Source organism: Penicillium diatomitis (assembly GCF_028827545.1).
Source record: "Penicillium diatomitis strain IBT 30728 chromosome Unknown utg000003l_segment0_segment0, whole genome shotgun sequence".
Lineage (NCBI taxonomy): Eukaryota > Fungi > Ascomycota > Eurotiomycetes > Eurotiales > Aspergillaceae > Penicillium > Penicillium diatomitis.
The window spans coordinates 3,787,149-3,801,712 of record NW_026623175.1 but is presented as its reverse complement, the minus strand read 5'-3'; the positions used below and the strand labels follow the sequence as shown (position 1 = coordinate 3,801,712).

The window sequence follows — 14,564 nt, the reverse complement described above, 5'->3', positions numbered from 1 at the left end:
TTTATAAAAGAGGTCGGACAAGCCTGCCACATGGACAATGCAGATTGTGAGAATATCGCGCATCATCTTCCATCGCAACCAGCCCGTAACCGAACGCTTCCAGAAAAGCATCTTGCAAAAGTTTATCCAGGAGAGGGATCTTCAAAAAGGACACACAGAGTCGAGCTTCTTTCTCCGTGGCCCTGCATGGCGATGCTTGGTGAGCCCGGATGCATTGTGATCACGTCGGTCTTGCCCCTCCCCCGTGCTTCTGTGATCCTCGTTGAGCCTCTTCTTCCACTTTGCCCTCTTGCCGCTCCAATCGATACCCATACCCGCTCCACTCAGAATGAAGTTGCCTAAAGGCTAATGTGGACATGTTTGACACGAACAGAGCCCCTGTCCTTGGCGAGAATTGGGCCAATATCAGCGATCCAGTGGAGCGACGACGAGCTCAGAATCGGATCGCTCAACGGGGTTACCGAAAACGTGAGTAGCCACCCGGATAATCAAGCAGTCGAGTGACTGAGACCTTACGTGGACGTGGACTGCTCAAGTGACTGACAGAGAAGCAAGGTCTTCGACAAGGAGCCAAGGCGAGCGCAGAAGAAAAAACCGAGAAAGGTGGACGAGCAAAGGAATCGGCTGCATCCACAACAGCCACCAAGGCTCCTTCTGCTACCAGCAAGATTGGGAAAACAAGGACCAAAAGGTCGTCCTCCCCGCCTGACCACAAGGCAGACCCATCTCAAACACTTTCACCGCAGGTCTCCATCGTGGGACCACCAACGCCGCCGGGGTCCGCCTGGAGCTTGTCCCAAGGAACCCACTATCCCTTTCATCAACACCAGCAACAGCGAACTCCCCCACCGTTACCGACGGACTTCAATCCCTTCCACGCTCAATTGGAACACCCATCCTTTCTTGGGCGATCCTGGACTGCTCCACCCCCGGAGGAAACCCGGAATCAGGGTCGCTTCCCCCTGTCGACTCCCATCGACGAGCAGCCACTCTGTCTGACCCCGGACGAGTTGCATCCCCCGCCGTTTGTTTCCTCTTCGGCGGATGCAGCCGCGTTCCTGGGATTCCTAGGCCGAGATGGTGGGAGTCTGGTCCCATCAAAGAACGAAGGCTCGATTCCCCGTGGCCACACGGCCTTACATCGTGCCGCGTTGCATGGCCACGGGCAGGTCTTATCCGTGCTGCTTCGCGCCGGTGCCGATCCCACCATCCCTGACAACACCGGACTGACCCCTCTGCATTTCGCCGCTCAAAACGGCCATGTCGGTCTGGCGCAGCAGCTCCTCGCCAGCACACCCTCGAATCGGGATCTCGTGCGCCAGGCCACTCGCATGGGGGAGACCGCCCTCCATCTGGCCGTGCAAGCGCGGCAAACGACCATGGTCCAGGTTCTGCTGGAGCATGCTCCCCATGTGGTCAACGATCAAGATCTGCAGGGCCGCACGGCGCTCCACTTGGCCTGTGAATCGAATCAACAGGAACTGGTCGATCTGCTGGTCCGCGCGGGAGCTCAGCTCGATATTCGAGACTTTACGGGTCAGACGCTACTCCACAGTGCTTGCATGGGTGCCAATCTATGAGCGTGTTGGCTCTCTGAGCACTTGAAATTCTCCCATCGTGCACTGATTTAAATCGAGGATCATGTCGTTTCGCCCGTAAGCATGCCAGCCGGGCAATGCCACTGGTTGGATGGTTCTTCCGCCGCGGCCAGTTGGCGCCTACCATGCTTAAGGGCAGACCGTGAATCCCCCATTGGCTGTGGGAATCCTTCTGCCTAAATTTTGATGACCAGCCTTCTCGTGGCCAGGCACAAGGTTCGGTGTTCACTCGTCAATGATTGACCATTCCCCATTTTTCATTTTTGTCTTTCTTCTGCTTCTTTTTTGATGCACTCAAAAGAACTTGATATCGGAGCATTCAATGCCAATCGCATTTTATCAATGTGGGATTGTTTTAGCACCGGCGTTGGGACGTGGATGTTGAGAATGGCGCGGGTTTCGCCGTTCGCGCAACCCTACGGAGTTCTTGGCGTTGTTTTCTCTTTGCACATTTTGTTCTTCATTTTCGACGGCATACATATGTGAGATTCGTCTTCGTCACTCCACCTGATCATAGGATTTATTCCTAAAGATATGAGGGCATTCTCATGGAATTCACTTGCGTTTTGAAGAGTAGGCCTTGGAAACCTTCAGTATGCCTCAAAGTCTAGTAGAGTATTTGATCAAATGACTACATCCACTATAGTAGCACAGGATTCATTAGGTCGACGGTGAGACGGCCAAACCTGGGGTTATATAAGGCAGTAGCCCGTAGCACCACCACGAGGTCGCTATGCATGGGTACTGGTCTGTATTAACCATAAGAATTGATCCACTTACTCCGTCCCCTCTCCGTGCACAGCTTTTGGTGTATGAATCTTTCCATTGGCCAACATGCACATTTTCCAACTTCAAGTAGCTCAGGGGGATTCTCAATATGATAAGCTGCCAAACCCAACGCAGATGCAATATGACTGGCGGTCAAAGATCGAATACAAATAGAAAATAAATGAAAAAGATGTATCAGCATGACAATGACAATCTGCTATCAATCTATCGTTGGCGACCATGCATGGGATAGGCGTCCTCGTACGTCCCTTCATCGGCAGATGTCAGGTGGTACTCAGAGTCCCGCTTGCCCCTCCGACTCGACGAGCGCTTCCGGCCCTGGCGCTTCAGGTCTTTCGCCTCTTGCTTTTGACGCTTCTTATCCTTGCGTGAGACCTTGATCTTTTTGGGGAACTCGCTCTCCTCGCCCTGGAGGTAGCGGCCGGGATGCCAGATGTTCCAAATAATCATTGCCGCGAACATCGGGACGCACTCCAGGCAGTAGAAGGGGGCCTCGTGCACCGTCAGGGGACTCTTACCAGCGGTGTCGGTGTTGGCAAATTCAATGAGACGGTAAACGATTCGAATCTGTGTCGGGATTTAGACTCATACTTCAAAAATTTCACGTTGTGGCTCAATTTGTTTGTGGAGAGTATGAGAAACAGAGCTCTAGAGCGAGATTCTTACTGTAATGCAGGCCAACGTCCCATACATCGCAATCACCAAAGTGTGCCAGTGCGGACCACGCGAGTAGTCTCCGGCTCCCTCGCGCATTCGCCGATGAAAAGCGTAGATCAGCGCACAAAATATCACGATGAAGAGCTGCTGCACCGCGATTCCTGCCGTATAGATATGAAGACCGATCTTGTTCATCTCGGGACTGAAGTCGGAGTCCATAATACCGCCCGTCGCTTGAACGATGAAGGAGCTACAAGGATGTTCAGAAGTCAGTCATCGGAATCGTTCAAATCGCTGAGCGAGATATTCTCAATTTCTCACCTCACATCAAGCCAGATAAAGACTTTCGCCAGTGACTCCGCGCGAATGCCAAACACTCGTTTCTCCGGCAGGTAATAGTACACCATGCGACCGAAGATCATATACACAAAGGCATTCACCCACAGCGGAGCCAACAGGACCAACAATTGGCCCGCCGAAGCCGTGTTGGCTTGGGTCTGGTCGATTGTGGAATAGGTTCGCATCACCAACCCGATGCATTCCCATAATGTGCCCACGACCATGACCCAGCAGAACTTTTTCCGGTACATCACGGCCTGGACCAGATGTGCGATCCAGGTCAATCCAAACAGGACAGAGAAGAAGACAGCCACTGGCCCATTAGCGCAGTAGGCATACTGGGCATCCGCGCTGGATAAATCTAGAAATAATGGGTCAGTACGCCATCGGCGGAAGAACACTGCTATAGTGGTGAGGATTCGACAGGGTGTAAGTGTACGTACCGCAACGCGTGGGCCAACCCATGATGGCGATGTGTATGGAATTCTTAGAACGACCTGGATAGAGGTAGACTCAGGGGCGCTACCGTCGTGAAAATGATGATAAGTGGCCACGCAATCGTGATGAATCGACGCAAGCTCAATGAAGTAAACACAAAGTTTTGATGCGCGCAATGGAGCCCACAAGCGACCAGCCTGACCCAGGGTATCACCAACTTGAAGAGAGCAGCAGCGATGTCTGGCTCGTTTTGCGTGACTGGAAGAATAAGAACTGATGCGAGGGCTGAAATTAAGGTACGAGATCAGATCGGGTAAGCAAGGTGGAAAGAGAAAATAGAGTGAGTTGGGACGACTACAGTGGTACTTGCCGACTGGCGTTCAAACTGTTTAATATTCTAGTCCGTCCGCCGGCCTAGGGGCGACCAAAATCATCAGTACTTTCCCGATACTGTGGCCATACTGGGAGTACTTTCCAGCGTGTTAGTTCCGGTTTTTTGGAGTGACTGCCTAACGGAGGGAGTGCAGTGCATCGCCTCCAACGTCCTTCTTGGACCAGTCCACCCCGAGCGGGTGATCGACAGCCTACCCACGGCCCAGCGCCAAGAACCTTCTTTAAAAAAAGAAACAGTCAGAAATGATGACACAGTCTTTTTTCTTCGGGGGTTTTTTTTTCTTTTCTTTCAAACGAGCAACGAACACTCAGGGTGAGATTTGGGTTATAATGGTATCTGCCTGATCGGTTCCATGGGCGCCTGCCAGTTCTCAGGAGGTATGTGCACCTTCATTAAGTTACAGCCCTGCTACATTGGTAGTAATAAGTCACAAAGTGGTAACTTAATAGGAAACGGTGTCATGGACTTGGTGCTTCCGGCGGTGATGGACAAGCTTGACGGCCAGCCCCGTCCAGCGTCAGTCCCGTCCCGATTTCCGCGTGGGGAGACACGACCACCTGACTTGACACCTGACTTGACACCGGAATTCGACGCCAAGGTGCGCTGCGTCGATGAAACTACGGCAGGAATCACCTGCAACGAGAGAGAGACACTCTCCGACATTCTTACACTCCTTTTGATCTCCCACCAGATCACACAAATACGACCAATTGACTCACGCCCTGAATTTGAGCCTTTTGCGCCAACCAGCCTTGCCAGAGAGTTCCCCTGAGGACTTCCACTTGGGTAGTCTACGGTCTGCACCTCATGTCCAATGCAGACCAAAGTGAATCACCCTTTTTCTCTCGGTCAGGATTCAGGCCGAGACCAAATGCCAAACAAAGAAGTACGGGACCCACCGGGAATGCGGGCTCAGCTAGCGTGGCTGCACGGTGAGATTCAAGTTCAAGGGCTGGGCGAGATTCGCTCGGGGTCTCTGCCCGCAAAGTTCAGGTCCGCCATAATGTACAGTCAGTTCAGCATGGCGAGATCCATCTCATCAGGCAGTTGAGAGTAAGATCAAGTCATCCATCGGTGATGGTGACAATGGTGCCTCAAATATATAGGACCGTGAGCGATGACGGATGCCGCCCATACTTGACCACGAGATATACCCGTCGAGCTCAGGGCAAGAAGTGTGTCAAAACACGGTCACTCATTGCGCGATATATTGATCTCGAAATCGAAGAGCGACCGACCAAAAGAGGCAGAACTTCCCCAAAAGGCAAAAGCCCCCCCCCCCCCCCTGCGAGACAGGAATGTCGTAGCCTAAACGAGGCGCCTGCATTACTCATCATGATTGTTATGACCGACCATGCGGATCGTCAATTGTTGATGTCCCGTCCAGCAGATGCGAGTACTCTCGCAGCCGAAGTTTCATCCTCCAGCTCCTCGACATGGTCGTTGCCTGATCACCCGTCAACATCATCCTCCTCAGCCAATCTCTCCGCGAGTCAGATCCTGACCATCTCGGATGGTACATTCGCGCATACTCTCTGCGTAACAACCACCTCCTTCCCCGTCGCGCTCCAATTGCGAGATGACTTTCTCCAACATCTGAAATCGGCGGTCGGTGGGGCCGTCGAGGTCACCTCTTTGGTGGAGCTTTGGGCCCGTTTCCTCGGCTTCACCGTCGATCGCCTGGAACATTCCCCGGCCGCCTTGGCAGATGATCTACGTCACTTGCTCACCATCGCGTTGGTCACCTTTGACCAAGACATTCTTCAGCAACGCGAAATTCATGGCGTGGTGTACGCTCTGGAGATCACTGCCGAGGTGCAGTCGGTGATCTTGGCGGCCTACGTGCGTGCACGGCAAACGCTGCGCAGGGTCGGTTCCAAGCACACCGCGTCCTCTGTCCTCTTGACAGCCGCGCAAGAGCGAAAAGCGAAGCTCTACGCGGTCTTTGGCGGACAGGGAAATGACGAAGATTATTTCGAGGAGCTTCGATCACTATGGCAGACCTATCGCCCGTTGGTCGAGGATTTGATCCTCTCCGCCTCGACCACTCTGCAACGGGAAATACTGGAAGATGGCATCAGCCGTTTCTATCATAGTGGTCTCGACATTGTCACTTGGCTCGAGAATCCAGACCGCACTCCATCCTCTGCCTACCTGATCGGAGCTCCCATCAGTATGCCCCTGATTGGGCTTCTGCAACTGGCATGGTATCGCGTCGTCGGGCGACTGGTGGGTGCCACGCCCGCTCAGCTGCAATCGGCGTTTATGGGAGCAACTGGTCACTCACAGGGCATTGTGGTGGCTACAGTGATCGCAGTCGCTCAGTCCTGGAGACAGTTCGATGCTCTGGCACTCAGTGCGCTGCGACTACTCTTGACAATCGGTACCTGCAGCCAGGACCAATTCGCCGTCGCCCAGTTGCCCCCCGCGATTGTGAACGATGCTGAAGCCCATGGAGAAGGCTTCCCCGGCCCCATGCTCAGTGTAGCAGACTGCCCAATCGACCAATTGCGTGGCTACATGGCGGCAGTCAACGAGTACTTGCCATCTGACGCCCGCATTGAGATCGCGTTGATCAACGGACCAAGGCACGTAGTGTTAGCGGGTCCGCCCTTGTCGCTGCATGGCTTCAACGTCTGGATTCGAAACGTGAAAGCCCCTGCAAAGGGAGTTCAAAATCGAATTCCATTCAGCCAGCGGAAGCCTGAAATCCACAACCGCTTCTTGCCCATTACCACCGCGTTTCACAGCAGCTACCTCGCTGATGTGGCCCCCGTTGTCCTTGAACGGATCAGCGATTTCACCATCACGGGCGAGCAGCTAAGGATTCCTGTCTATTGCACCCATACCGGATCAGATCTACGAAAATATGGGTCAGCGAATCTCCTTCCGAAGCTGGTATCAATGATTACCACGCAAGAAGTCGCTTGGCCCCGCGCTGTAAAGTTCTCCGGCGCGACGCACATTCTGGCATTCGGTCCTGATGGTGCATCGGGAATTGGAACGCTTACGAACAGATTGAAGGAAGGCACTGGGGTCCGTACAATTCTCGCCACCGGCAATTACAATCCTCGCTCAGAGCTCGGTAATCGGAGCGACTTCCTTGATTGGAATTCAGCCGTCGTGTTTGGTCCCGTGTGGCGAGATGAGCATCGACCTCGGCTGGTGCACATCGCCGGTGGGGGTGTGCTCGTCGACACGAAGCTCAGTCGCCTGTTAGGTCTACCGCCGGTCATAGTGGCTGGAATGACACCTACCACTGCCGCTTGGGACTTCTGCGCCGCGATCATGCGCGCTGGCTATCACGTCGAGCTTGCCCTGGGAGGCTTCTACAACGCCGCTCAGCTGGAAACGGCGATCTACAAGCTTCTCGATTCCGTTCCTGCGGGTCGCGGAGTGACTTGCAACATGATCTACGCTGCCCCTCATGCAGTGAAATGGCAAGTTCCACTGCTGGCCAAGCTGAGAGCCGCCGGTGTTCCAATCGAAGGTCTTACTATTGGAGCCGGTGTGCCGTCGCTGGACGTTGCCACACGATACATCAAAGATCTTGGCCTCAGGCATATAGGTCTAAAGCCCGGTACGTTGCCTGCAATCCACCAGGTCCTCGAGATTGCTCGGGCGCATCCCACTTTTCCCATCATTCTGCAGTGGACCGGCGGTCGTGGTGGAGGACATCACTCCTTCGAAGACTTCCACCAACCAATATTGCAAGCGTACGATGCCATCCGTCGTTGTCCAAATGTTATTCTTGTTGCTGGGAGTGGCTTTGGCGGTGCCGCTGACACGTTCCCGTACCTGACTGGTGAATGGGCGTCTTGGTATAGCCGGCCCCTTATGCCATTCGACGGAATTCTCCTGGGAAGTCGCATGATGACAGCTAAGGAAGCGCACACTAGTCCGGCTGCGAAACAAGCGATTGTCGCCGCCCCTGGTCTCGAGGAGGAGGCTCAATGGGAACAAAGTTATACACGATCAGCGGGTGGTATCATCACCGTCACCTCGGAAATGGGTGAACCGATTCATAAACTTGCTACCCGTGGTGTGAAACTCTGGGCCGAATTTGACCGCACGATCTTCAAGCTTGATTGTGCCAAGCGTCTTGAGTACTTGCAGAAGCACCGCGATTCCATCATCAGTCGACTGAATGCTGATGCCGCCAAGGTGTGGTTTGGCCGCGACGGTCAGGGCAATGTCGTGGACTTAGAGGAAATGACATACGAGGAGGTTCTGCGTCGCTTCCTTGCCTTGACTTACGTGGCCAGTGAGAAGCGCTGGATTGATCAGTCTTATCGTGATTTTCTCTCGGCCTTCCTTCTTCGTGTTGAGGCTCGTCTTGGTCGTCACAATGCAGCGACGGGCGAACAGTATGTCATCAGCAAGCATACTTTTTCTGAAGCCGAGAGCGATCTCCAGTCTTTCATCGAGAGACTCCCTGCGACTCAAGACCAGCTTATCGGCACTCAGGATGCGCATTATTTCATTCACTTGTGCCAGCGACGTGGTACCAAGCCAGTTCCCTTCATTCCTGCTCTGGACGAAAATTTCGAGACCTACTTCAAGAAAGACTCTCTTTGGCAATCTGAGGATTTGGCTGCTGTGGTCGATGGTGACGTTGAACGCGTTTGTATCCTGCAAGGACCAGTCGCAGCACGGTACTCAACCGAAGTTGACACTCCCGCCGGCGACATTCTTGAGGCTATTCACCGGGGCCATGTGGAACGTTTGCAAAAGACTGACCCTGACTATGAGCAAGATGGTATCCCGATCGTTGACTGCCTCAGCCCGAATCTTGCACTCAAAGTAACTCAGCTGAGTGAGATCGGTATCAACTCGATGTCAATGGGTAGCACTGGGTCTGTGCTATTTGAGGTGATGCACTCAAATGGTGCGACTGGACCTGTTCCAACCCCATCTCTGACCGAGTGGCTCTCTGTTCTTGGAGGTACCGAGGGCGGTTGGCGTCAGGCTTTCTTCCGTGCCGAGACTATCGTACAGGGTCGCCACATCTGCGAGAATCCGCTCCGGCGTCTTTTCCAGCCTACCGGAAACTCGTATGTGATGGTCCAGCAGGCCAACTCAAACCACAAGGCCGAACCGATAATCACTCTGTTCGAACATCAAGCTCACTCTGAGCCGCTAAGAGTGGTCGAGGTGCGGATGGACGCTCCTGGTATCATCACTTTGGAAATCATCAACCATCGCAATGCCGGCGGCGATGCGGTGGGCCTTGAGCTGAAATTCCAGTTCCGACGTGAAGCTGTCTACGCCCCCATCCACGAGATAATGGAAGGTCGCAACGAGCGTGTCAAGTCCTTCTACTATCGTGTCTGGTTCACCGGTGATGTCCCTGAAACATGGCCCTCGGTGCATGATACTTTCACAGAGACAATGTTCGATGTCACGGCCGATGATATTGCTGAGTTTGCCCACTGTGTTCAAAATGCCAGTGATGCAGCGAGCAAACGCCGAGGTAAGCAAATGCTGGCCCCACTGGACTTTGGTGTGGTCATCGGCTGGGAGGCTTTGATGAAACCGCTGTTCTCGAGAGAGCTGGATGTCGACCTTCTGACCCTTGTTCACCTGACCAACGGGTTCCGAATCCCGGCGGATGCGGAACCGATCCAAGCTGGCTATGCACTGGAGACCAAGTCACGGATCAAGGCAATCACCATCGAGGATGCGGGTAAGATGGTGGAAGTTCGCGCTGATGTTTACCATGGCAACAAGGTTGTCTTGGAACTCAGCAGTCAATTCTTATACCGTGGCTCTCACAATGATTGGGAGAAAATGTTCCGCAAAGTTGACGAGGAAGAGATGGAGTTGTGTCCTCTGAATCCAATGGAAGTGGCAATGTTGAAATCGAAGTCATGGTTCCATCCAATCGACGGATGCCTTGATTTGCAAGGGCAAACATTGGTCTTTGTGCTTCGATCCACTTACCGGTACGCTAGCAAGGAAACGTTCAAAACGGTCACAACAGTGGGTGAAGTGCGGTTAAATTCTTCTCTCCCTGGTGGTTCACGCCCTATTGCGACCGTGGACTACCGAGCAGTCAACTGTCGCGGTAACCCGGTCATGGACTATCTGCAGAGACATGGCAGTCCTGTGCAGAAGCGTGCCATGTTTGAACAGCCCAGTGCAATGACCAGCGAGGGATCGTCATTGATTCTCAAGATGCCCCCATCGAACGAAGCATACGCACACGTATCTTGGGACTTTAACCCGATTCACTGCTCAGCATCACTTTCACAGTATGCTGACCTCCCAGGTTTGATCACCCATGGCATGTATACTTCGGCTCGAGTTCGTGGTCTCGTTGAACACTATACCTGCGCTTCCGATATTGGCGCTTTCCGCAGTTTCCAATGCTCCTTCACAAGCATGGTTCTTCCCGGGGACGAGATTGAAGTCATTTTCCAACACGTTGGTATGCTCGCTGGGCGGAAGATTGTTTCCGTTGAGGCTCGGCATGTCGGTCGCGGTGAGACTGTTTTGCGTGGTGAGGCTGAGATTGAGCCGGAGGAGACAGCATTTGTCTTCACAGGCCAGGGTAGTCAGCAGAAAGGAATGGGTATGCAGCTTTACGAGCAAAGCAAAGCCGCACAGCAAGTCTGGGACTACGCTGATACCTACTTCTCTGACAACTACGGGTTCCGCATTACAGATATTGTCCGAAACGATCCCAAAGAACTTACCATCTACTTTGGTGGGCCTCAAGGTCGCTTCATTCGTGACAAGTATCGCAGTATGACCCGCGAAAGCATCGCAGAGGACGGCAGCGTCCAATTACTGCCTCTGTTCCCACACATTGACGAGGATACCGAGTTTCACTCGTACTCCTCACCTGAGGGACTGCTCTCGGCTACCCAGTTCACACAGCCTGCTCTCACCCTCATGGAGCTGGCTATATTTGCCGATCTGCAATCTCGTGGACTGATCTCAGAGCGCAGCTCCTACGCCGGTCACTCGCTGGGCGAGTATTCCGCTTTGGGGGCTGTGGGCAAGATCTTCAATGTAGAATCACTTGTGCAGATTGTGTTCTATCGTGGTCTCTTGATGCACTTTGCCGTCCCTCGCGATGAGCGTGGAAACTCAGACTACCGCATGTGCGCAGTTGATCCTAGTCGTGTGGCTCGTGGTACGACTTGGTTCCTACGCTCCACATGTTCTTTTCTCGTTGCGCGTGCATACTAATGTTTCTTCTTTGATAGGATTCGGCCAGGAAGCTCTTGAGCTGGTTGTCAAACAGATTGCTCACAAAACACAACTTCTGCTCGAAATTGTCAACTTCAATGTGTTGGGCGTGCAGTATGTGTGCGCTGGCCAGGTAAGATATCATAGTCTATGTCATTTTTCAGTCGCATCGGCTAATATTGATGTGGTCAAAATAACAGCTTCATGCCCTGCATTGTCTTACGTTGGTTCTGGATCATCTGCACGGTCTTTCAGAGATCCCTAAGGTACTGGCGGACCTCGATGCATTAGTTGACAGCAAACTCGCGGACTTCATGCGAACGAAGACCCCCACCGTTCTGACCCGCGGCTGTGCGACGATTCCGCTCCGAGGCATTGACGTTCCTTTCCACTCGTCGTCTCTACTTCCCGGTGTTGCCGGGTTCAGACGCTGTCTGATGGATTTGATTGACAGTCATGCTCTGGATCTCAAGTGTCTCGTCGGTCGGTACATTCCGAATTTGACAGCGCGACCGTTCGAATTGAGTAAAGAATACTTTGAGCTTGTGCACGGGTTGACGGGCTCGAAGGCCCTTGAGAGCGTTCTTATTGGGGTGAGTTTTCTGCATTTTCTCCCCATCGTGGCTTCTTCCCAATCTTGACTAACACTCTCCATCAGTGGGATGACTACCATGGTTCCGAAAACTCTACAGGCCTACAGAAGATCGAGAAGGCGATTCAGGCTATGAAGGCGTATTGATAAATCTTACTGAAATTTGAATTCCTTGAATGACGGTCTTTAGAAATGAACTAGCTTCTGCATGTATTGAAAATGTCGCAGTCTCCTCTTTAGTATCATTTTCACTCGAAGTAAGGTGTTATATAGACTACTGCACCTCTTCCACGCATACTGGCGATGTTGTAATTGTTTCAATTTCGTCCTGGTTCACTGAATTCTGACTCTCAACTCGAATGGATACCAAACTTAACTCTTCGGGGAAAGTCTAATCACAGGCCTGATGATCTCTCAATAGATACGAGCACAAATGGTTCCTTCCAATTGATTGGGGTAATGAAATTTCCCGTCCATCTCCAACGGATCAGACACTATAAAGTCTAGCCGTCAGCTCCGGCTTGCTGCCACTCACAGGGATTCTCACTTCTTTCCGCGCCCTCTCAGTCCATATACTCCAGTCACTTAGGTAACGGCTCGCTGTTTTCAGTTTTCGCGTTCAATCAACCATGTTTGGGCTATCTGCCATCGTGGGATTGTTGGGTGTCGCCGTCGCCTTCTCATTCTTTGACCCAAAAGCGATACCTGGAATCTGGCATGTTCGTCTTCCCTTATCAATTTCCTTCGATGAATCCATCTACCATCAGATTGTCCCACTGACACTCCACCGCTGTTCAGATGCGAATGGTGAACATACTCTTTCGACATTTACTCTGGCATAAAGAGCGCACCCTCACGGCGTTCCCATCTCGCGCTCCTGCGGCCCCATCCACCATTTTTCGGAGCCACCACACTCGTACCTACTGCTCAACCGTAGAGATTGATGTGAACATTCACAAATCCAACAGCACTTTCTACGCTGATCTTGATCTCAGCCGACTTGAACTCCTGATGACCCTTTTCAAGGACGCTCTGACACCGCTGAGCCCGCGCGCTACGCTGGCGGCTGAGCATGCCTACAGCCGTCGCAACCGACTGCGCCCGCTGATCGCCGCTCTTGGGGGCGTTGCATGTCTTTTTCGACGAGAGATTAAACCTTACCAACGCTACGATGTCATTACACGGGTGTTGACCTGGGATGACAAGTGGTTGTACATGGTGAGCTATTTTGTCAAGCCGGGCAGCGCAAAGGGATCGCAAATTGCCGAGGACCATATCTTTGCATCTGCCATCTCGCGATACGTCTTCAAGAAGGGACGACAGACTGTCACTCCCGCAGAGGTGATGCGCCACTCCGGACTTCTGAGCGATGAAACGTGGCCCAGCGATGTGGACATCGCCGCTCGTCAGCGCGATCGCCCTGCTCTTCCCTACCGAGATCTCACCCGCGACATAGCTGTTGTCGACGGAAAAGAGGATTCATGGACCTGGCTCGATGTGGAAATGGAGCGCCAGGGTGGCTTGTCCTTCGCTCACAACTTTAGCGGGCTGAATGACCTACAGAGTATGAGCGTCTAGAATGACCCCTCATGTTTAGGCAGGAACTGAGGATGAGAGACGGTGATGAAGGTCATCGATCAGATCTCGTGTGAGACTTCATCACTGAATCCTACTAGACGCAGGATGAGGTGCGATCGCGTCGAATTGGACTGGGCTCTATGGGGTCTGAGAGCAATTCATGCAGAATCAGATATACTTTATTGTGTCGAGATATGTTCTCAGACAGAGAGGGGTTTACATCCTCGTTGGGGATCATGCATGCCTGTTCATTTTAGGTGGCGAAATTTCCTTGCATTGGATTCAATCGTGGAATCTGTCAAGCGGCTCTATTGCCTGCAGCACGTGGCGGAAGTAATCGCTTGTAATGTTGAGTGCATCCCATTTCGTGCTTTAATTGACATTGGATTCTACCATCGATGGCACTGACATAAAAATTGCACTCTTTCAGTCGACTGACCCTCTTGACTGGTCAGTCTACCCCATTTCTTGCCCTAATGCTCACCCTGCAGCGGCCAACTGCACGCTAAGCGGAGGGGCGTAGCGCCTCCACCTCCGCCCCTGATCGGCCACCACCCACTCGAAGTAGAGTCATCCAATTCAATAGACTTGCCATCTCACATCATCGCTTACCCCCAATCTGATAGAGCACCAAAGGAACACCCAATTTAATTTCGGCGCTTTCTTCGTGGAGCCTGGGAGCCCATGTTCTAGAAGGTAGCTGACGGAGTCTGTTGATGGATTACTTGGAGACTACATGCACTGCCTTCATCTCATACCACGTTGTGTCAGCCCCACGCATCTGGTTCACTTTACCTTACATCTCCCAGCTGATGCCATTTCTTCATCAAGCGAAACATCTACTCAGGACACAAAAAAACATCGAAGGCAAAAAGAGAACAGAAGCAAAAGAAAGGCGATGTGCGAGGAAGAGATCTGCAGTCTCAACACAATTTCACTCACGCAATCTTGGCATCCTTCCCGGTGTGCGCAGTTTTGAGTG

At 52.6% G+C, this 14,564-nt stretch overlaps 5 protein-coding genes across 5 annotated transcripts; 4 read left to right on the top strand and 1 right to left on the bottom strand.

Annotated features, from left to right (window-relative positions):
• Positions 1–356: 356 nt before the first annotated feature.
• Positions 357–1,580, top strand: N7539_003341 (uncharacterized protein; the record flags this gene model as incomplete). The annotated part of the gene is made up of 2 exons (XM_056932943.1): positions 357–468; positions 547–1,580. 2 exons carry the CDS (start codon positions 357–359, stop codon positions 1,578–1,580), a joined length of 1,146 nt encoding a protein of 381 aa, XP_056792902.1.
• Positions 1,581–2,591: 1,011 nt separating this feature from the next.
• Positions 2,592–3,848, bottom strand: N7539_003340 (RTA1 domain-containing protein; the record flags this gene model as incomplete). Its single annotated transcript, XM_056932942.1, has 4 exons — positions 2,592–2,954; positions 3,054–3,294; positions 3,366–3,744; positions 3,827–3,848. The coding sequence occupies 4 exons, from the start codon at positions 3,846–3,848 to the stop codon at positions 2,592–2,594; spliced, it is 1,005 nt and encodes a 334-aa protein (XP_056792901.1).
• Positions 3,849–4,567: 719 nt separating this feature from the next.
• On the top strand, positions 4,568–4,987 carry N7539_003339 (uncharacterized protein; the record flags this gene model as incomplete). The annotated part of the gene is made up of 2 exons (XM_056932941.1): positions 4,568–4,592; positions 4,665–4,987. 2 exons carry the CDS (start codon positions 4,568–4,570, stop codon positions 4,985–4,987), a joined length of 348 nt encoding a protein of 115 aa, XP_056792900.1.
• A 99-nt stretch (positions 4,988–5,086) lies between these two features.
• On the top strand, positions 5,087–12,151 carry N7539_003338 (Fatty acid synthase subunit beta; the record flags this gene model as incomplete). The annotated part of the gene is made up of 5 exons (XM_056932940.1): positions 5,087–5,208; positions 5,322–11,356; positions 11,430–11,545; positions 11,613–12,005; positions 12,071–12,151. The coding sequence occupies 5 exons, from the start codon at positions 5,087–5,089 to the stop codon at positions 12,149–12,151; spliced, it is 6,747 nt and encodes a 2,248-aa protein (XP_056792899.1).
• A 482-nt stretch (positions 12,152–12,633) lies between these two features.
• Positions 12,634–13,582, top strand: N7539_003337 (thioesterase family protein; the record flags this gene model as incomplete). The annotated part of the gene is made up of 2 exons (XM_056932939.1): positions 12,634–12,723; positions 12,803–13,582. The coding sequence occupies 2 exons, from the start codon at positions 12,634–12,636 to the stop codon at positions 13,580–13,582; spliced, it is 870 nt and encodes a 289-aa protein (XP_056792898.1).
• Between the last annotated feature and the right edge of the window lie 982 nt (positions 13,583–14,564).